The sequence below is a fragment of the Polypterus senegalus genome, chromosome 7 (assembly GCF_016835505.1).
Source record: "Polypterus senegalus isolate Bchr_013 chromosome 7, ASM1683550v1, whole genome shotgun sequence".
Taxonomy (NCBI): Eukaryota; Metazoa; Chordata; class Cladistia; order Polypteriformes; family Polypteridae; genus Polypterus; species Polypterus senegalus.
Genome location: NC_053160.1, coordinates 11,497,963 through 11,520,606, shown reverse-complemented (window position 1 = coordinate 11,520,606; position 22,644 = coordinate 11,497,963). Strand labels below are relative to the sequence as shown.

Genomic DNA, 22,644 nt, shown 5'->3' with positions numbered 1-22,644 from the left:
TCCATCCATCCATCCATTATCCAACCTGCTACCTAACTACAGGGTCACGGGGGGCTGCTGGAGCCAATCGCAGCCAACACAGGGCACAAGGCAGGAAACAAACTCCGGGCTGGGTGCCAGCCCACCACAGGGCACGCACCCACACTAGGGACAATTTAAGGTTGCCAATGAACCCGGGTCTCCTAACTGCGAGGCAGCAGAGCTACCACTGCACCACCGTGCCACCCCATTTAATTCCTAAATATACTTAAATTCCATTATGTGGCTTTTCTAGCCCCCCTTCTCCGCCACTTCTCTTTATCAATTAACTAAATGATAGGGCAGGCATGATTAAGAACTCCATTGCTTTTTGCCATATGATACTTAAAGTTGAAAATGCTTTTCAAATTAAAACAATTCCACAGTGCAATATATTATGATGCTATTTTATAATTTCTTTATTCAATTCTTGAGTAAATAAAAAACAAATAAATAAACTTCAACATAACCTTACCGTCAGGGGGGTAATGACCAGGCGGGGGCACGCCCCAAGGTATTCATAGCCATACGTGTACTGTGATAAAGCCATCCTTGCCACGCAGTTGTCAATGTCCAGATCCCAGTAATATCGGAGCTGCCTTTGCCATTCAAAGCTTGAACTCGAATCCACCTAAAAAAAGTAATCCATTATAATTGTTAAATGAGCATTCTAAAGGAACACAATGTCCATGAGCTGACAATGAGCACCTGCCACTCCTAAATAGCTCCTATGAGCAAAAACAAAAGAAAGACACGACCAAGTTGTAAAATGCCCACCAACAGAAGTATGTACAGTATGTGCACTCGCAGTCAAATTGGCAGAGAAAAAGAAACTCATCAATCAACCATTTTGACTCCTTTTTGGGAGCGTATTTCTAAAATCATCATTAGTTTTTTTGTTCTTTAAGACCAGGGATCTCAAACTCCGGTCCTGGAGGGCCGCAGTGGCTGCAGGTTTTCATTCTAACCCTTTTCTTAATTAGTGACCTGTTTTTGCTGATAATTAACTCCTTTTCCTTTCATTTTAATTGACTTGTTTTTTTTTAAAATTGTTCCCCTGAATGTCTTCACTGTTCCTCTGAATCGCTTCATTTTTTTTCTTAACTCTTTCAGGGCTGATGTCGACTTTTGTCAAAATTTAGGAGTAGAGGATGGTAATCAGGTGTTAACTGCAACAAAACTCACCCTTGCGTTTTAGTTCGACTCTCTCTGCTAGAAGGAAAGTTTCGTAGCTTTGCTGATTTAACCTCAATTCCCTACTGTGGTGTTATGGGTCCACAGCTCGTTGAGAAAAGGCCATTCATTTTAAATAAATAATCACCGCACCCGAGGCGGCTTCGTGAGAGGGGGGCGATGTTGTAGCGAGAGCCGCGGGGCAGTCGTCGATGTGGGCGTTTCTCACCGTGTGCACAGGTGAGGAACTGCCCACATCCGTGATTGCTCCCGTGGCTAATGCTACAGCTGTGATGGCCCCTCACGTTTTAAAAGAAGCGCGAGTCGGTTTTGTGAGGGAAACGATCGGAGAGAAAAAGGAAAGGAAAGAGGACGGAGGTTACAGGGAGCGAGGAAGCATGCGGTGCAAGAGAGACAGACACGCGGTGTGTGCGTGTGGTGAGCGCGCGATCGAGCGCTCTAGGGCAGCTGTATGGAAGCTGGGTATTAGGCCAACACCTAGACGTTTGAGTTGATGTTGCTCCCGCTGAGTGACCAGGTAGCGGGAGTGCCCAGAAGAAAGCGATGAGCCGCAGAAAGGCAGCGGAAGTCGGGAGACTTGGTGGTTGGAATCCCCAACGTGGGCGACCTGGCCGTTGGTGGAAACCAAGTTCTCCGAGGCTGGGATGAGTGCCATACCGGAGCCAGGGATCGGGAGGTCTCCAGCCTCGAATGTGTGTTGTAGGAGGGCAGCTGCAGAGAGCGTCTTGCCTGCTGCTTGGCCCAAACGGGATAAGCAGGTGAGACGCTACCAGAAAAGCACCGGATTTGTTATTGTTTTAAAGACTGCTTCCTAAAGAAGATTTTAACCTCTCGTTTTAAAGGATTGTGTTTTTTCTATTGGTTTTAACCTCCACGTTTTTTTTATTGGATTATTTATTGAAACTGCACTATTTATGGAACACTGTTTTTGTTGACTGTTTTTAATAAAAGCACTATTGCACTTTTTGCACCACCCCTTGCTCAATTGTTTATTTGCCTCCACTGACTAGCTCACTCGGTAACATTATCGACGGTGTTGGGTTCAAGGGTTCCCAAACATCAAAGGGAGTGTGGAGCCAGAACCCACATCGTCACACCTACACGTGCATGAGAAGCGAAGACCAAACAACCTCTAAAATGGCACCAACATCTGACGAAAGACCAAAACTAGTGTGCAAACCTTTTACGTAATGTCGTTGACTAGGACTCTGATTTGTCAGACTTGGAATTCAATGCAAGTGATCTGGAGATGAATATCAAAAACGGAAGTGAGGTACCAGCTTCATCTGATCGGCCCCCAGCAGATCATGGTGGTGAATACTCTTGTATAGGTAATACACCTACAGCAGTGTTTGCCTGGGAGGACCACCACTTATGATGACAAGAGGTACAAACCACCACCACCCTTCCTGCTGTGCGAAGACAGCCAGGCAGCTGGCCCACTGTTACATTCCTGCTGACCATCAAGGTGCCCGCACACCGCCACTGCTGCCAATGATGACGAACATGCGCCAACAGCAGCCACAGCACACAGCAACAGATATTTTATGTTGACTTATGTGTGAAACCTTTGCTTTGTGTGCTTTTCAGAAAACTGAGTGTTTTGGAAAAAATATTCAGCCCTCAAAGAGTAAAACAGAAATGAATTATGAGGCAAGTGAGCCAACAGAAGACCAACTAAGTCAGGGCCTCAAACTCCAACCAATTTCACTCCAAACAGTTGCTTATTTAAATACCGAGCCTTGCTGTTAATTGAACTCGTTCTTTAATTCCTGTGGCTTGTTGCTGCTCTCATTGTGCAATAGCAGACATTTCTGAAAATATTGACTTTCTCTTTTCTAAAAGCAGGGGGGTATTTTCCATACCTCCATGCCTCATCTCGGATGAGTTAATGCTGGTGAGACTGATTCGGGATAAGTTGGTTTTTCAGATTAGTCTAGCTGGATCTAATCAACCGAGATGATTGAAAAGCCCATAGATATTGAGTCTGGAAAACATGATCAGCATGTCTTTGATAGGCTGCAACAAAATAACAAAAGAACGGGTGCATTTTATCCACACAAGCAGAGCAGGACCTTTTACTCGAAGGATATGAAGAATTTCAAGATTTAATAATGCACAAGATGTAACACTGCAAAAGCAGCCCAAACCAGAAAAGACAGCTGGCAAAAAGTGGCCGACAAATTAAACGCTAAGAATTGTGCATTGTACTTACTGAATTCAGCGTTTCATTTCCTATGTGTCAGATTAATTATTATTTAATATGTCATAATTTCAGATCAGACGTGAGCACAAGGAGAACATGGGAATAGGTTAAAGTGAAGTACAAGAATATACTTCAAACTGGTAAATATTGGTACATACAGTAACAATTTAAAGAATTGTTGACATAAAGAATCATATATAATATAAAAAACATTAATTTTAAAGCTAATAAGAAGAAGGCAGACAAGCAATAAACAGGTGGAGGTCCATAAGTTCCTGACCTTACCCCTGCAGAAGAGGTGGCTCTCCAGCAAAATGCCCATCGCTGTGTTTCCGAGGGCATTCCAGAGGGAAGCTCCTCCTCAGAACCAGTGGCAGGATGCAGTGGTCACTTCATTTCAGGTAAAGGATGGTCATTGCATATATTTGTCCTCAATGTGTGCCATAGGTATGTTCCATATAGCCCTCTTTTTTTTTGGTTGGAGGGAATGTCATATCCCTAGAACTTGTGTCTGACCAACAAGATATTGACGAATGTCAATCCAATAGGAATTCGCCAGGCAAATACAGTGGAGCACTTTAAAACACTGATGAAAACACATTACTTTAACATGGCCTTTTTATAACTTCACTTTAACTTAATCCTGATACTCTGTATGTTCTATTCTTCATAATAACTATTCACAGTGGCTCCAAACTCCATACTGACCCCTACTCTCTCTTCTGTTTCTTTTTCCGGTTTCTTTGTGGTGGCAGCCTGCGCCACCACCACCTACTCAAAGCATCATGATGCACCAACATTGATGGACTGAAAGCCAGAAGTCTACGTGACCATCATCATCAGGTCCTTCCATGAAAACCCTAAATACAAAGAAGACTGTTTGACTAATGTTAGGTAGATTGCCCAGAGGGGACTGGGTGGTCTCTTGGTCTGGAACCCCTACAGATTTTATTTTTTTCTCCAGCCTTTGGAGTTTTTTTTGTTTTTTCTGTCCACCCTGGCCATCGGACCTTACTCTTATTCTATGTTAATTAATGTTGACTTATGTTTATTTTTTATTGTGTCTTCTATTTTTCTATTCATTTTGTAAAGCACTTTGAGCTACATTTTTTTTGTATGAATATGTGCTATATAAATAAATGTTGATTGATTGATTGATTGAAATATTTGATGAAGGCACTGTGTCTGATTATTCATCAGGAGGAGAGGTAAATGTTCCAAATGTTTGAACAAACTCCGCTCTGATCAGTCCCATGTGCCCCAATCACATTTGGAAATCCTGGGTAATGAGAATCTTAGGCTGATTGTGAGATTCTTTATGGAACTGTGGGTGTTTTTGCCCGTGTATTACCTACCTGCAATAGCATGAAACATCTCTTTTATTATCTGCACACGCAGGTGTCCAGGAAACACTATGAAAACCCGAAGGAAATATTTCAGAGCCAAACAGACTTTACGAATTGCCTGGCAAACTGCACTTTTAGATAGATTTTCCACATCTCCTACACAATATTTAAAAAAGTACCGCTTGCAAAAAACCTCAAAGCAATGCATACTGTCTGTGTGGTTGTGAGAGCCTGACTTCGCCTAGTTTGACTTCGAATATAAGGTGCTAATAAATCTTTGCGATACAATATTCGCTCCCGGCTAAACCGGTATCTTTTGAAAAAGAATTTCCTCCGGGAGCAATTAAGGATCTTGCTGATCGCACAAAACCCTCTCTATATGAGATTCTCTTCTTATAATTAGTGCACTGATATCAATTGGTCACTCATTCATGAACGGCAAAGCCATGACTGAATGAATTCCATTCAGCGGAAACTGATTAAGTGTGTGAGCTAATCCTTGTTTACATAAAACAAACAAACCTGCTCCGAACAGGTTTAAGGATTTGGATGTGCTGAACATATCCAGCAAGAGTTTCGAAAAACCGACAGATCCAGGATCAGGCCAAATCATCAACAATTACAACCGGCTAAACGAGTAATCCACGTACGAAAAATACCCCCCAGATCAGCATTCTTGAGACCTTCACCTTTCTTTATTTTCAGATATTGTTTGATGGACACCAGTTGTTTTGGCTCATTTTGTATCTTGTTATTGTTTGGCATCTAATTAGGGAAAAAGAAACAATTAAGGGGTCTGAGCCTTCAAGAGCAGGTCAATTAAAATGAATTCAAAAGAAGTTAATTAGCAGCAAAACAGGTCACTCAGTAAGAAAAGGGTTAGAATGAAAACCTGCAACCACGATGGTCCTCCTGTTTTAGATGATGGATCCAATTCTGATTTTAGCGTTCCATTTCACTTTTGTTTTAATATCGGTATTACATTTGAACCTCTTTTTCAAGTTTCATTTTGTTTTTTTGGGTGACACAGTAGTAGTGCTCATGTCTCGTGTCCTCCCTGCATGAAGATCCCATGTTGTCCCTGTGTCTGTGTAGGGTTCCTCCGGGTGTTCCAGTTTCCTCCCACAATCCAAAGACATGCAGGTTAGACGGATTGGCGATGTTAAATTAGCCCTAGGGTATGGTGTGTATCTGGGTATATGATATTAGGACAAATTAGCTATTAGTTAACCAAATCGCATCAAGGCCGATTCCAGGGCTGCAGGAGATGAGTTATGAGGGCAAGATTAATACTCTGTCCAGAGTTTGTTCTCCATCATGTGCCCTATGCTAGATGGGAAAGGCTCCAGCCGAAACCCGTGACCCTGTTCAGGATAAAGCGAGCTGGAAAATGACATTTTGTATTTATGGTCAGCTCTACGGTAATTGGGTTGGGGGTCCAGTGGCTGTGGGGCATCTGTTGGTTGAAGAAAGATTTACGGATTTTGACTTTGCTGACGATGCTGTGATTTCCAGCGTTAATGGAGAGTCTGATCGGGGCTCTTGCGAGACTGAGTGAGGGGTCTGAGGGTCTGGGCTTGTGAGTGTCCTGATAAAAACCAACATCCAGGCCTTTAATGACCTCATGGGCACAGCCATCAGCAGTGTGTCTGTCTGCAGAGAGAGTGCTGACCTTTTTTTTTACTTACCTCGGCAGTGACATTCATGACTCTGTTGACTCTTCCTATGAAGCCAATAGACAGATTGGGGGGTCATGAGGTCACTGGAAAGGGTGTTATAATACATTTTTCTTTAATATTTAAGGTTAATGTCACTGTCTCTGGAAAACACTGTTAAAGGATCCATTCACATGTGCATGCTAAGTTTGGCACCCAGGGGCTCAGCATTTAGAATTGCTAGCCAAGCACAGACTAGATAGCCAAAGACAACTGGAGGATTGTATAGTCAGCCTAAAGACAGAATAGTATACTTCTGTCCTCTGTCAGCACAAAATCTTCTTTCCTTGTTGGGAGAATGAGAAGTGCATGTAGACATTGTGCTATTCCTGTATTTGTTGGAGGTGGGATTTAAGTTTATTGTCCTTGTTTGCAGACCAGAGAGGGGCATTGTACTATTCCTGAGATGAAACTGAATCCTTACTTTCCTTGTTGGGAGACCAGAGAGGGCCCTGCACGTGGAGAAGACAGTGTAAATACATGGAACAAGCAGTCAAACCCTTTGAAGCTGTCAGGCGGAAGATTATGTCCTCCGTCCGGAAAACCCTTTCAGCGTGGAGACGAAAGATGGCAGACTGCGTAGATCAAGACTCCCACCTTGATAAAGTCTGTCATAAGCTTCCCATCTGTAACCGCGTTAAACCGTCAGTAAAGTAAGCTAAAGTATACTTTTCTCATGTTATTCTTATACCGCCGTAATCACGATGGGAGGGATATCGCCTTTTCTGTCATACTAGGCTGACCCGCCTTTTAAGGCGACCGACATTTAAGTTGACCACTTCTTAAGGCAATTCAATATGTAGATCAATTTGGTATTTTATACAAACTCATTAATTGGGTTATATTGCATTTGAGCGGTATTACTTTAATACTCATAGTTTCTGTTACTTTTGTGATGAAATTTAAACTTTTTTTCTATATTGAGGTCGCCCTTTTGAACCCCCCTGATATTTACTACGTGGTGAGGCATTTGTACTCCATCAACATTAATTATTTCCAGAGACATAATTTTGTGCATCGCGCACAAAAGCAAGGAAACGATGGGAGCACCAGAACTCTGCTCACATCGCGTCGCTTCGTACCGCAAGCTGCAAGTAATAAGTCTGTGATAAGCGGAATACCGCTATGCTTTCCACTCACGGAACGGAAGGACAATCCCGACCGCTTTTATATAGTAAGAAAGAAGAAGAAGATATCGCACAGTCTGGAGTAGAAAATCATCTTCTACCTGGAAAAACGAAACTACAAATCCCATCGTGCATTGCAAAATGGATGGGGCATGGGTGAAACTCCACGCCTGTGTAGCACTCACGGGACAGAAGGACAATTCCGACCGCTTTTATATAGAAGGATTTCTATCTTTTTCAGTTACTTAACAAGCCGCAATTTCAAAAGAACACATTTCCGGAGAGCTAATGCCTCCTAAGGAAACAAAGGGGTGTGTGGTGCCCCCGATATATCAGCAGAAGGATGAAGGTCCAAGTCTTTAGAGTCCTGGTGCTCGCTATATGGTTGCGAGACATGGATGCTTTCCAGTGACCTGAGATGAAGACTGGACTCCTTCTATACTGTGTCTCTCCAGACAATCTTTGGGTACTGCTGGTGTGACTTTGTGTAGAATGAGCAGTTAGTCCTGAATGAGACACATCGTGAGGGAGCATCAGTTACGGCACTAAGGCCATGTGGCGCGATTCCCCGAGGGTGATCATTGTTGAGGATTTGAGTGACTGGACAAGGCCACGGGGACACCCACACCTGGCTGCGGCAGACAGATGGTCATTTCTGGAAGGTGGGACTGAACCGTATGTCTGCCAGAGGGGTTGCTAACACGGGACCCTGAGCTGTTTCATGCTGAGGATGCGGCCACGCGCTGTGCCAGTGTATGCTCCTCAACCTGTCCTTGCTACAGTAATTGGGTTGGGGCTCATGACCCATGGTCCTGTTATGAATTATAGTTTATTAAAAATGGATTAAAAAATATCTTGCGGCTAAGGTTTGGCCATGTCCCTTTTTACACACCCACTTAACACCATTGACATTCCCTGCTCATCTACCTGAATTTGATGGACATGTTAGAATATTTTAAGGCGCTGTACTTATACTGTATACTGGACAATGGAGCCGCTTTCTAAAAAGGACAGAACTTCAGATTTTGAAATGTAAATAAATACCTTTTCTTTGACGAGTTCAGTAACAATGTCTCTTGCATGGACATCAATCGTAATCAAGGCTGTTATGATGTTTCGGTGTAACTTTGGAAGATACCCACAAACCATTCCTGCTAAGGCATTCAAACGCTAAAAAAAATGTAAAAGAGAAATAAAAAGAAATAATATCATGAAATATGATTGGCACTGCACTAAGTGTACTTTCTTAAACCACTTATTCATTTACCTCAAAATTCACTTTTTCAAATCCCACCAGAGCCTGGAAATGATCGTGGTCATCTCCTTCCAAGCACTGGGTTAAGTCCTGGCACCACATTAGCTGGGAGATGGTGAGAACAACCTGAAAGACCAAGGAAGGGAGCTGAGGTGTCACGTCAAGAATACAGAAAAACAGCCGCTCTGCTCAAAATCCCCTATATTACCTATGGTCTTGGGAGTCAAGCCCAGATTAAGGTGCCCACAAGAGCCCTGGAAGATTTAACTACTTAACAGAAAGTTGACCGTATTGTTAACAATGAAGCACACAGACATCCGGTCTGTTAATGCAGCACAGTTGCTTTCGGCAGAAGTAGATTTGTCTGCTTCGCCAAGAGGGTTTGTCTCTTTTGGTCTTTGCAGCATTTGGAGACCTGAATGGTTTATTGAGAAAGCACAATTAATTAGTGAAAAGGCCCTTTTGCTGTTATGGACCCCTACATGCGCACCTAGAACCCTGGAATGCCCTCATGGTAGTTCTACACATGTCTGAGGTGCTCTTTCTAACTGGAGCAGCTATCCACAGTTCTTTCCATGAAGAAATATTGTAGGATATTTGCAGTTAGTTTTTAGGGGCTTGTCCTCTTAAGGCAGGGGTCCTCAATCACGGTCCTGGAGGGCCACAGTGGCTGCAGGTTTTTGCTCCTTCCCAGTTGCTTAATAAGAATCACTTACACTCATATGAAAAAGTTTGGGAGCCCCTCTTAATTCTTTGGATTTTTGTTTCTCATTGGCTGAGCTTTCAAAGTAGCAACTTCCTTTTAATATATGACATGCCTTATGGAAACAGTAGTATTTCAGCAGTGACATTAAGTTTATTGGATTAACAGAAAACATGCATCATAACAAAATTAGACAGGTGCATAAATTTGGGCACCCCAACAGAGATATGACATCAAGACTTAGTTGAGCCTCCTTTTGCTAATCTAACAGCCTCTCGACGCTGTCCTCCTATAGCCTTTGATGAGCGTCTGGATTCTGGATGGAGGTATTTCTGACCATTCTTTCATACAAAATCTCTCCAGTTCAGTTAAATTTGATGGACAGCCTGCTTCAAATCATCCCATAGATTTTCGATGATATTCAAGTCAGGGGACTGTGACGGCCATTCCAGACATTCCAGAACATTGTACTTCTCACTCTGCATGAATGCCTTTGTAGATTTCCAACTGTGTTTTGGGTCATTGTCTTGTTGGAATATCCAACCCCTGCGTAACTTCAACTTTGTGACTGATGCTTGAACATTATCCTGAAAAATTTGTTGATATTGGGTTGAATTCATCTGACCCTCGACTTTAACAAGGGCCCCAGTCCCTGAACTAGCCACACAGCCCCACAGCATGATGGAACCTCCACCAGATTTGACAGGAGGTAGCAGGTGTTTTTCTTGGAATTCGGTGTTCTTCTTCCGCCATGCAAAGTACTTTTTGTTATGACCAAATAACTCCGTTTTTGTCTCATCAGTCCAAAGCACTTAGTTCCAAAATGAATCTGGCTTGTCTAAATGAGCATTGGCATACAACAAGCGACTCTGTTTGTGACGTGAGTGCAGAAAGGGCTTCTTTCTCATCACCCTGCCATACAGATGTTCTTTGTGCAAATTGAGCTGAATTGTAGAACGATGTACAGATACACCATCTGCAGCGAGATGTTCCTGCAGGTCTTTGGAGGTGATCTGTGTGTTGTCTGTCACCATTCTCACAATCCTGCTCATATGCCGCTCCTGTATTTATTTTGGCCTGCCAGACTTGCTGGTTTTAACAGCAACTGTGCCTGTGGCCTTCCATTTCCTGATTCCATTCCTTACAGTTGAAACTGACAGTTTAAACCTCTGAGATCGCTTTATGTAGCCTTCTGCTAAACCATGAGACTGAACAATCTTTGTTTTCAGATCTTTTAAGAGTTGCTTTGAGGATCCCATGCTGTCTGTCACTCTTCACAGGAGAGTCAAACGGGAGCACAACTTGCAATAGACCACCTTAAATACCTTTGACCACTCATGATTGTCTATGAAGTTCAAGGCTTACCGAGCTCATCCAACCAATTTGGTGTTGCAACTAATCAGTATTGAGCAGTGACAGGCAATTCAAATCAGCACAATGACAAGGGGACCAGCATTTTTGCACAGCCAGTTTTTCACATTTGATTTCATTTCATACAACTAAATACTGCTTCACTAAAAATCTTTGTTCGGAAAACACCCCAGTACTCAGATGTTCCTAGGAAATGAAAGACATACCACTGGTATCTTTTTTGTTGAAAGGAGAGTCAATTATTATGCAGGCTGAGAGGGGTTCCCAAACTTTTTCACATGACTGTATTGCTCAAGTAACACTTCTGCTTCACTTTAGTTGTCAGTCAGTCATTACCCAACCTGTTATATCCTAACTACAGGGTCAAGGGGGTCTGCTGGAGCCAATCCCAGACAGCACAGGGCAGAAACAAACCCTGGGCAGGGCGCCAGCCCACCACAAGGCACACATGCAAACACACCAAGGACAATTTAGGATCGCCGATGCACCTAACTTGCATGTCTTTGGACTGTGGGAGGAAACCCACACAGACACGGGAGAACATGCAAACTCCATGCAGGGAGGACCCGGGACACTTGGTCTTCTTACTGCGAGGCAGCAGCCCTACCACTGCGCCACCGTGTCACCCCACTTTCGTTGTCTCGCTCTTTAAGATTTTGATCCCGCATTGCTTATTTTAGTCTTAAACAGCTGTATTCTTGGTTTTTAATTGCTCCTAATTAGCAATAAGATGTAAGTGACAAATGAGAGCAGCAATTCTCCAATTAGCTTGTTACCATTTACACCTCGGTGTGCATTTATCGTGCAATATTGGGTTTAATTAAATACTTGGAAGGAAAGTGAAGAGAAAAAAAGTGAAGGACTGAGAATTACTCCTCCATTCTAGCCTTCAAATCATTTGGATGATATCCTTAGAAAGGGGAAGAAAATCGAGGATATGAGAATGACCTGACATAGCAGAGTTAAAGCACTAACAAGCCATGAAATTAAATTATTGGCAACAACAACAACAACATTTATTTCTATAGCACATTTTCATACAAACAGTAGCTCAAAGTGCTTTACATATTAAAGAATAGAAAAATGAAAGACATAATTATAAAAAAATAAATCAACATTAACATCGAATAAGAGTAAGGTTCAATGGCCAGGGGGGACAGAAAAAACAAAAAAAACTCCAGACGGCTGGAGAAAAATAAAATCTGTAGGGATTCCAGACCATGAGACCGCCCAGTCCCCTCTGGGCAAAAGAAGAAAGAAAGAAGAATTGCTTTCTAATTAAGCAACTGGGCAAGAACAAAAACCTGCAGCCACTGTGGCCCTTCAGGACTGTGATTGAGGACCCCTGTCTTAAGGTTTCTCTTCAGCATAGGGAAGACCAGCTGTGTGTGTGTGTGTGTGTGGTACGCCAGCTGCACTTCCTCAAAAAGGAAAGTGCTCCACAGGCTCATCAGGACAGTGGAGAGAACAATTGGTGGTACCCTCCCCACTCAGGAACAAATCTACACCTCCCGATGCCGCAAAAAAGCAATAGACATTACAGAGGATTCATCACATCCCGGTCATTGCCTCTTCCAGTTTTTGCCATCGGGCAAGAGATACAGAGCAATGAAAACCAGGAGAAACCACCTTAAAAACAGCTCTTATCCAAAAGCAATCATGGCCCTGAACTCAGAATAAAACTGCTTCATATCATTCTCCCAATGTGCAATATAGACCTTAAGTCAACCAGTGCAATTTGTATATTTTGTAAAATACTTTTATTACTATTCGGTTTGTTATTATTTTCTCTCTTCTTGTCTTTTTAACTCTTATGCCTCCTACTGAGTCGACTGCACCTTCAATTTCATTGTTCATTTGTGGTGGTTCTGAGGGTAGTGCAGAATGCAGCTGCTAGAATCCTAACTAGGAAAAGAAAATCCAAGTACATTTCTCCAGTTTTGATGTCACTACACTGGTTACCTGTGTCATTCAGGATTGACTTTAAAATTCTGCTTATGGTTTATAAAGCCTTAAATAATCTCGCTCCATCTTATATATCGGAATGTCTGACATCTTATATTCCAAATCGTAACCTCAGATCCTCAAATGAGTGTCTCCTTAGAATTGCAAGAACTAAACTTAAAAGAAGTGGTGAGGCGGCCTTCTGCTGTTATGCACCTAAAATCTGGAATAGCCTGCCAATAGGAATTCGCCAGGCAAATACAGTAGAGCACTTTAAAACACTGCTGAAAACACATTACTTTAACATGGCCTTTTTATAACTTCAATTTAACTTAATTTAACTTAATCCTGATACTCTATATGTTCAATTTCCTCAAAATAACTATTCATGGTGGCTCTAAAATCGGTACTGACCCCTACTCTCTTTTCTGTTTCTTTTTCCGGTTTCCGGCCTGCGCCACCACCACCTACTCAAAGCTTCATGATGCACCAACAATGATGGACGGATTAAAAGGCAGAAGTCTACGTGACCATCATCATCTTCAAGTCCTTCCGTGAGAACCCTAAATCCAAAGAGGACTGTTTCATTTATGTTAGGTAGAATGCCCAGAGGGGACTGGGCGGTCTCATGGTCTGGAATCCCTACAGATTTTATTTTTTCTCCAGCCGTCTGGAGTTTTTTTGTTTTTTCTGTCCCCCCTGGCCATTGAACCTTACTCTTATTCGATGTTAATTAATGTTGATTTATTTTGTTTTATAATTGTGTCTTTCATTTTTCTATTCTTTAATATGTAAAGCACTTTGAGCTACTGTTTGTATGAAAATGTGCTATATAAATAAATGATGTTGTTGTTGGTAGGGATCTGCACTGGGAATCGAGAGGTTGTCGGTTCGAATCCCATAAATACCAAAAGGGACTCTGCTCTGTTGGGCCCTTGAGGAAGGCCCTTAATCTGCAATTGCTGAGCGCTTTGAGTAGTGAGAAAAGCGCTATATAAATGCAAAGAATTATTATTATTATTAATGACAATAAAGATCTATCTGTCTATCTGTTATGATGGGTGGCTGGGTCCCATGCCCGGCCGGGACGCCCCTTCAACACTGGATCCGGGGGAGCAGCCATGGGATGCACTCTATGTTCCCCAGAACGTTTGGTGGCAGCACTCCTGGTTTACATCGGGGCCACAGGTGTGGGACTTCAGGACTGCATGGCTTAACGATCCTCTGTGGGCTGGAATGCAGCCACACCCGGAAGTGCAGCCTAATTAGGCCAATTAGCACCTGGAGCGGTTCCAGGAGGGCTACAAAAAGAGCCTGCAGCCACTACTCAGGAGCCAGAATCGGGAGGAAGAGGACGAGAACGCCTGGGAGGAGGAGGAGGAGGAGGAGGAGGAGGACGAGGAGGAGGAGTGGTGGTGGTGGTGGTGGCGGCAGCGGCGGCAGAGGCAGAGGATTGTGTTTGTGGGACTGTTTATTGCCTGTAGAGTTCACAGGGAAGACATGCCCCACAAGTGAAGAAAAATAAAAGAGTCTTTGTGCTTTTACACGTGCCTCTGGGTCAGTCTGTGCCAGGTTGGGAACAATATAGCACCTTCATTTTACGCTATCTATCTATCTATCTATTGTGGTGGATTGCCGGCATTTTACTCCGGCCCTCACCCCCAGGCCACCAGGAGGAGCTCTCCCAACAGCATGATCATGCCCCGAGTTGCAGCAGGGCATCATGGACTATGTAGTGTTTGCACACAGCCCTGCTGGATACCTTGGGGGCCACCAGGCGTCGCTGTAAGGGGGCTCGTAGGCTCTTATGTGCCCTATGACCCAGGAGTGCGTCACGGTCACGTGACAGGAAGAAACGACGTGCTCCCAGGTTGAAGAAAAGGACTATTTACCCTGACCCGGAAGGAATAAGGACTTGTGGACTGTTGGGCAGGAACACCTCCGGGTCAGGGAGTATAAAAGGACTGTGGGAGCTCCCAGACGATGAGCTGAGTTGGGAGGCAGGGTGGCTAAGCGTCTGGGAGTGGAGGATTGTGATTTATTGGTTTATTGTATTGTTTATTGAAGAATAGTGGAGTGGTGGTGCTTTGTGCACAATTATTATTATAATAAATAATTATTGGACTTTTTATGTGGTGTCTGACGTGTGGTCTGAGGGTACAAGGGTGCGAGGAAACCCTTAATCATTCACACTATCTATCTATCTGGATTTAAATCAGGTGACTGGCTTGGCCATTCAAGAATTTTTTTTTCAGCTTTGAGAAGTCAAGTAAAATGGCCCCTTTTATTGGCTAACTAATAAAGCTTTCAAGGCAACTCAGGCCCCTTCTTCAGCTTTGTAAAACTCCTGTGCTGCCTCAGCAGTATTTCTAGGTCATCATCTTGTTGTAGGATGAAGTGCCGTCCAGTGAGTTTGGGTTCATTTTCTGGAACTTGAGCAGATCAGATGTTTCTGTACACCTCAGAATGCCTTGTGCTGTCAGCAGTTCCATCATCAATGAAGAGAAGTGTGCCAGGACCGGTGGCAGCCATACGTGCCCAAAACATAACACCTCTCAGCACCGCCATGTTTAACAGATGAGGTGGTCTGCTTAGGATCTCGGGCAGTTCCTTTTCATCTGCACACTTTGCTTTCGCCATCACTCTGATGAGGTTAATCTTTGACTTGTCTGTCCACAAGAACTTTTCCCAGAATTCTACTGGCTCTTCAGTCCTTTTTCACAAACTGTAATCTGGCCATCCTGTTTTGTGGTTCACTAATGATTTGCATCTTGCAGTGTGGCCTCTGGATTTTTGTTCATGACATCTTCTACTGATAGTCGTCTCTGACACACACACACACACACATCGGCCCCCTGAAGACTGTTTCTGATTTGTCACACAGGGTTTTTCTTGACATTAGTGAAGATTAGTTTTTCATCAGCAGTGGAGGTCTTCCTTGGCCCACCAGTCCCTTTTTGTGATTACTGAGCCCACCAGTGTGTTGTTTCTTCTTCATGATATTCCAGACAGTTGATTTTGGTCATCCTAAGGTTTTACCAATTTCTCTATTGGTTTTATTCTCTTTTATAATGGCTTCTTTGACTTTCATTGGCACAGCTCTTGTCCTCATGTTGAACAAATGCAACTACAGACTCCAAAGGGTAGAAGAAAGCCGAGGTCTCTTATGAAGCAATAAAACACACCTGAGGAATCACAAACACCTGTGACGCCAATTGTCCCAAACATTATGGTGTCCTGAATGGGGGGGAACTGTATAGAAAATGTGTTGTCATGATGGGACTGAAATGTCTACAAATCCCCTTAAATGAAAGTCTGCAATGTGCACTTTAATCACAATCTTGGAATTGTTTGATTTGTAATTTTAAACTGTGGAGAAGGACGATAAATCAAGGAACAAATGAGTCCTTGTCCCAAACATCATGGAGGGCACCATATATAGACAACATTGAATCTCAGTGTTTTTAACTTGGGCTTTGATGACGTTGATCAACAGAAAAAGACTCTTTAACATCCATCCATCCATCCATTTTCTAACCCGCTGAATCCGAATACAGGGTCACGGGGGTCTGCTGGAGCCAATCCCAGCCAACACAGGGCACAAGGCAGGAACCAATCCAAGGCAGGGTGCCAACCCACTGCAGGACACACACAAACACACCCACACACCAAGCACACACCAGGGCCAATTTAGAATCGCCAATCCACCTAACCTGCATGTCTTTGGATTGTGGGAGGAAACCGGAGTGCCCGGAGGAAACCCACGCAGACATGGGGAGAACATGCAAACTCCACGCAGGGAGGACCTGGGAAGCGAACCCGGGTCTCCTAACTGCGAGGCAGCAGCGCTACCACTGCGCCACCGTGCCGCCCTCTCTTTAACATCTAAGTGAAAAGAGTTCTTCAAAGCATCATGATGCTCCAACATTGATGGACTGAAAGCCAGTAGTCTACGTGACCATCATCATCAAGTCCTTCCATGAGAACCCTAAATCCAAAGAGGACTGTTTCATTTATGTTAGGTAGAATGCCCAGAGGGGACTGGGCGGTCTCTTGGTCTGGAACCCCTACAGATTTTATTTTTTCTCCAGCCTTTGGAGTTTTTTTGTTTTTCTGTCCACCCTGGCCATCGGACCTTACTCTTATTCTATGTTAATTAATGTTGACTTATGTTTATTTTTTATTGTGTCTTCTATTTTTCTATTCATTTTGTAAAGCACTTTGAGCTACATTTTTTTGTATGAAAATGTGCTATATAAATAAATGTTGTTGTTGTTGTTTGCACAATGAACTAAATTAATTGCAAATAATAAAACTCATGCTAACAACTATGACATCAACGTGACCACAAAAGCTACATATCATGCTACAATTTGATGCGTGAAGATGGGCTATTCTAAAATACAATGGAACCTCGCTTCACAACCGTAATTCATTCCAAAACTCTGGTCACAACCCGATTTGGTCGTGAACCGAATTAATTTCCCCCATAGGAATGTATGTAAATACAATTAATCCGTTCCAGACTGTATGAACTGTATGTAAATATATTTTCTTTAAAGATTTTTAAGCACACAAATAGTTAATTATACCGCAGAATACACAGGGTAATAGTAAACTAAATGTAAAAACCTTGAACAGAGAAAACTAACATTGCAAGAGTTCACACTATAGCCTTACAAACAGCTCGCTGTAAACACTTTTTTTAATGAGTTTTAAGCACAGGGAAAAAAATGAACATTTTAAAAACTTAATAAAAAACCAAGAAAAGTAACATTGCCACAATTCTCGCTATGAACCGAAAAATGAACATTTGGAAAACAACTGTAACTCCATTTGCAACATCAGCTGCTTTAATAGATTCTTTCTGCTTTAGAATCGTAGATTTTGACTTCTTGTACTTGATGGCAAGATCAGTAACACGCATGCCAAGCTCTTACTTTTCAATAATTTCTTTCTTTACTTCGATTACAATTTTCTTCAAACCTTTTTTGTCACCACTCTTAACTTGCTTAGAAGCCATGGTTAACTACAAAAGCACACGAAATACTGTAGAGCACAAAGAGTTCACAGCGAAAGCACGCACTTCTGACTGAGAATAATGCACAGGGAGAGGCTGAACACGTGATTAAATATAGTAATCGGCGTGAACGAACTGGAAGGGAAACGAAATAGAGCACAAAGAGTTCACAGCGAAAGCACGCACGCACGTCTGACTGAGACTAATGCACAGGGAGAAGCTGAACACGCGTATGAACCAGAAGGGAAACAAAATAGAGAAATAGATCACAAAGAGTTCACAGCGAAAGCACACACGCACGTGCAAGCATGCACGTCTGATCGAGAACAATGCAACACGTGTGCAAATCATCGGCGCGCACAAACCGAAAGGGAAACTGGCTTGTCCGTATACCGAGTGTGTGGTCGTGAACCGATGCAAAAGTTTGGCAAACTTTTTGGTCGTAACCTCATTTTTTACGTGTTCCGAGACGTTCGTGAACCGAGGTTCCACTGTACTCAAGGTTCGAGTTTATCATTAAAAGGTGATAAGAACAATTGGTTAGAGTCATGAGATTTATTCCTCTGGTAGGTCTACCTGTGATGGATGTCCAGCAACTACCCAATCAGTTCTGGTTTTGCTTTGATAATCAGCAATTGAAGCTTTGCTCAGTCTTCTCAGAGAGATGAACATGGCTTCTTCAACCTTTCCAAGCCACTCTTCGACATTTCCTCGTGCTTTCAGTCCTTTTCCGAGACTGACCTACAAGGAGAAGAAAACACAGGAAAGCCCAAAAATGACATGAACATTCCAACTTGAATATACTGCGTCTCTAACGTTCAGCATTAAGTAAATGTACAGTAAGACTCAAATGTGGCATTAGTCCATGTGAGACTGTCATACCCGTAGTCTTTAGCAGGAACTTGGGGACATGAAGTAACGGGAACAAGAGTCGGTAGGACAATAAGGGAGGCAGACGCAGCTGATGTAACAACTAAAAATGTGTTTATTAAAGAAAAAAGAACTCAATAAAGAAATTATGAAAAGACACGCAAACACTGCAATAATGAATTAAAATGAAAAACAAACAAAAAAATCATGAGTGGTCTCCCCTCGACTTTCTCTGGTAAAGTACTGAAGTTGAGGTAGTCGGCCTTGGCCAGTGTTGAGATGTTCATGCTTTGTACGGACAGGGTGGTGCAGGGAAACGGGAAATTTTCAGCTGACGTTAATGCACGAATAAACACATTACAAATTATAATTAAAGATGAAATGTATTGTACAGGATATGTAATTAGTGATGGTAATCAACTTCCATTCAATATTCATTTTATGTTTTGAAGAAAACATCATAAAGGTGTTGTCCATTTCTCTGTACAGGAGTAATGAAAAGTCAAGCAAAATGACCCCTTTTATTGGTTAACTAAAAAGATTACAATATGCAGGCTTTCGAGGCAACTCAGGCCCCTTCTTCAGGCGAGATGTGATGCAGAAACTTCGTACACAAGGAAAATCTGCATTGCTCAACGTGACATGTCAAGAGCAAGGCCAGCGATTTGTTCTTCTATCCTCCTTTTTGGTTCAGCAATGGTTGCAGGACGTGTGCGGTACATTTGGCTTTTAATAATAACTAGGGGGCTTCACTCGCCAAACCCCGTCTTTGTTTTTCTGGATACACACTTTTTCTTTGAATTGTTGCTATTTCATTAGTTTCACTTTTATTTCAGAACTGCTATAAAAACAATATTTGGAATCTTTCAAGTCCCAATAGGCTGAATCTTTTAAATGCGCTCCGTGAGACGTGTGTTTAATGACTTTGTACCATAATTCAGGATAGGTTTCTCTGTTTGGAATTTCAGCACAGACAAAACGATCTTCATCATCAGCAGTTAATTATTTTTTTTTTGCAAAGTAACCAATAAATGCATGTGAGGTAAACTCCATTTTTGAAATTCTCTGACTTAAACTTCAAAGCCTTACAATATTTACATACTTCTGACATCTCACCTGTGTCCATATATTCGATCTCTGTTCGCGTTTTCGTTATTTCTCTGAGTAATAATTTCTCCTTTTTTGCGCTAATGCGATCTTTACTTTCTTTGTTTTGACACTGGCGTTTGTTTCTGCTTTCATATTCTGTATCTTGCTCTGCATGTGTTTCTACGAGTCTTTTGAATTCCAGTTTTCATTTTCTCTAACCTGCTCTGAATGTGTTTGTCCCCCTTATTTTTTAAGCTCTTTATGACATTTTACTTTGTTTTCTACTCTTTTATTTCTGACCTCGCTTTATCCCACTTTTTTTCAATGACACCTGGTCCATGGTGATTATTTTCCCTTTTTCGAGTAATAATTTCCATTTGTTTGTGCTCCTGTGATCTTTACTTTCTTTTTTTTATACTTTCAAATTTTCCTACTTTCACATTCCTTTTAACTTCCTCCACATGTGTATCGTGTCAACATTTCGTTTTTTTTTTTAGCCTTTTCGAATTCCACTGCTTTCATAATCTCTAACCTGCTCTGCATGTGTATAGCGCCAATGTCCGGATTGGATGTGCTTTTATTTCACTTCCACTTGTTCCGGCTGATAATTACTTTTCTTATTTGCTGAATTTGCACCGCGATTATTCTTTTTGTTTTTGTCTCTCCAGCGCTTTTGAGTCTCTTTTCTCTGCTCTGCTTTCTTCTTCGCTTAGTCGTCTACATTTCATTTATAACGTATTGTCCTTATTAGAACACTTTAGATGAGAACAGGCCATTCAGCCCAACAAAGCTCACCAGTCCTATCCACTTGTTTCCTCCAACAAAACATCAAGTCGAGTTTTGAAAGTCCCTAACGTCTTACTGTCCACCACACTACTTGGTCGCTTATTCCAAGTGTCTATCGTTCTTTGTGTAAAGAAAAACTTCCTAATGTTTGTGTGAAATTTACCCTGAACAAGTTTCCATCTGTGTCCCCGTGTTTTTGATGAACTCATTTTAAAATACAAGTCTCGATCCACTGTACTAATTCCCTTCATCATTTTAAACACTTCAATCATGTCACCTCTTAATCTTCTTTTGCTTAAACTGTAAAGGCTCAGCTCTTTTAATCTTTCCTCATAATTCAACCCCTGTATCCCTCTAATCAGCCTAGTCGCTCTTCTCTGGACCTTCTCTAGTGCTGCTATGTCCTATTTGTAGCCTGGAGACCAACACTGTACCCAGTACTCCAGATGAGGCCTCACCAGTGTGTTATAAAGCTTGAGCAGAACCTCCTGTGACTTGTACTCCACACATCAAGGCGCTATATAACCTGACATTCTGTTAGCCTTCTTAATGGCTTCTAACACTGTCTGGAAGTCGATAGCGTAGAGTCTACCATGACTCCTAAATCCTTCTCATAAGGTGTACTCTCGATTTTCCGACCGCCCATTGTGTATTCAAACCTTACATTTTTAATTCCTATGTGTAATTCTTTACATTTACTGACATTAAATTTCATCTGCCACAAATCTGCCCAAGCCTGTCTGCTGTCCAAGTCCTTCTGTAATGATAAAACGGATTCCAAATTATCTGCTAATCCACCTATCTTGGTATCATCTGCAAACTTAACCAGCTTGTTACTTATACTCCTATCTAAATCATTTATATTTGTTAAAAATGGCAGCGGCCCTAGCACTGACCCCTGCTGGTCACCACTCTTAACATCGGCCAGTTCTGATGAGGTTCCTCATACCATCACCTTCTGCTTCCTGTGTCTGAGCCAATTCTGCACCCATCTAGAAACATCACCCTGAACTGCCACTTCTTTTAATTTGATGCCCAACCTCTCATGTGGCACCTTATCAAATGCTTTCTGAAAGTCCAGATAAATAATATCATAAGCTCCACTTTGATCGTATCCTTTTGTTTCCTCCTCGTAGAATTCCAGCATGTTAGTAAAACACGACCTTCCTCTTCTGACCCCATGCTGTTCTTAATAACTCCTGTCCTTGCCATGTGTTGCTCAATCTTATCCTTAATAATTCCTTCCATTAATTTTCCTGTGATGCATGTTAAGCTTACTGGCCTATAGTTGCTTGGATCTGCCCTGTCACCCTTTTTATATAATGGGATGATATATTTGCCATTTTCCTGTCCTTTGGAATCTCTCCAGTGCTCAGTGACTTCCTAAAAATATGTGTCAAATACGCATATTTATTATACGCTTTATATGCCCTGAGAGCCCTGGATCTGCGTGTGCTCAAAGACAAAACACGACTGAGTGTGTTGCTGGCTGCCCGTACTCTTATTTGGTTGTAAGTAAGACGCGTCTTGCAAGAATCTCATATTCTACGTCATAGCGAGACGGTCCTGGGTCACGCTCTTGGCACAAAGTCTCATGTTTAAGGTCCCCACAAGATGCTCTGTGGCCATTCTCTTTAGTCTTGCGGGTCTTTTAAGTGTCTTCCGTGATCTTAACATGAAGATCACGTCTCGTTGCCCTACTGTTTCTCTCCAGGATTTTTTTTTGTAACACAGAGATGTATTTTGTTTATTCATAGGCACCTTTCTAAACACTCAAGGACACCGAAAAATAAATAAGAATCAAAAACTGAACCAATATTTCTAAGTTCGGATGGTAGTGAGTTCCAGAGCTGGGGAGCAAAGCAACTGAATGCTGTGCTCTCCATGGTGGTAGGACAGGCAAAGGGGACAGTCAAGTGGATGGAGGAAGAGGATCTAAGGGTACGGGAGGGAATGGCAACATGGAGGAGGTCGGACAGATATGAAGGGGCGAGGTTGTG

General features: G+C 42.3%; 1 protein-coding gene across 1 annotated transcript in view; it reads right to left on the bottom strand.

Annotated features, from left to right (window-relative positions):
* The window catches only part of dnah6 (dynein, axonemal, heavy chain 6), a 433,707-nt gene that overhangs the window by 275,607 nt on the left and 135,456 nt on the right, over nucleotides 1-22,644 (bottom strand). The window contains exons 25-28 of the mRNA XM_039758084.1: nucleotides 18,476-18,640; nucleotides 8,874-8,987; nucleotides 8,651-8,776; nucleotides 494-649 (exon numbers count right to left, since the gene is read on the bottom strand). Coding sequence (XP_039614018.1) covers nucleotides 494-649; nucleotides 8,651-8,776; nucleotides 8,874-8,987; nucleotides 18,476-18,640 — 561 coding nt within the window. The remainder of the gene's footprint in view (nucleotides 1-493; nucleotides 650-8,650; nucleotides 8,777-8,873; nucleotides 8,988-18,475; nucleotides 18,641-22,644) is intronic.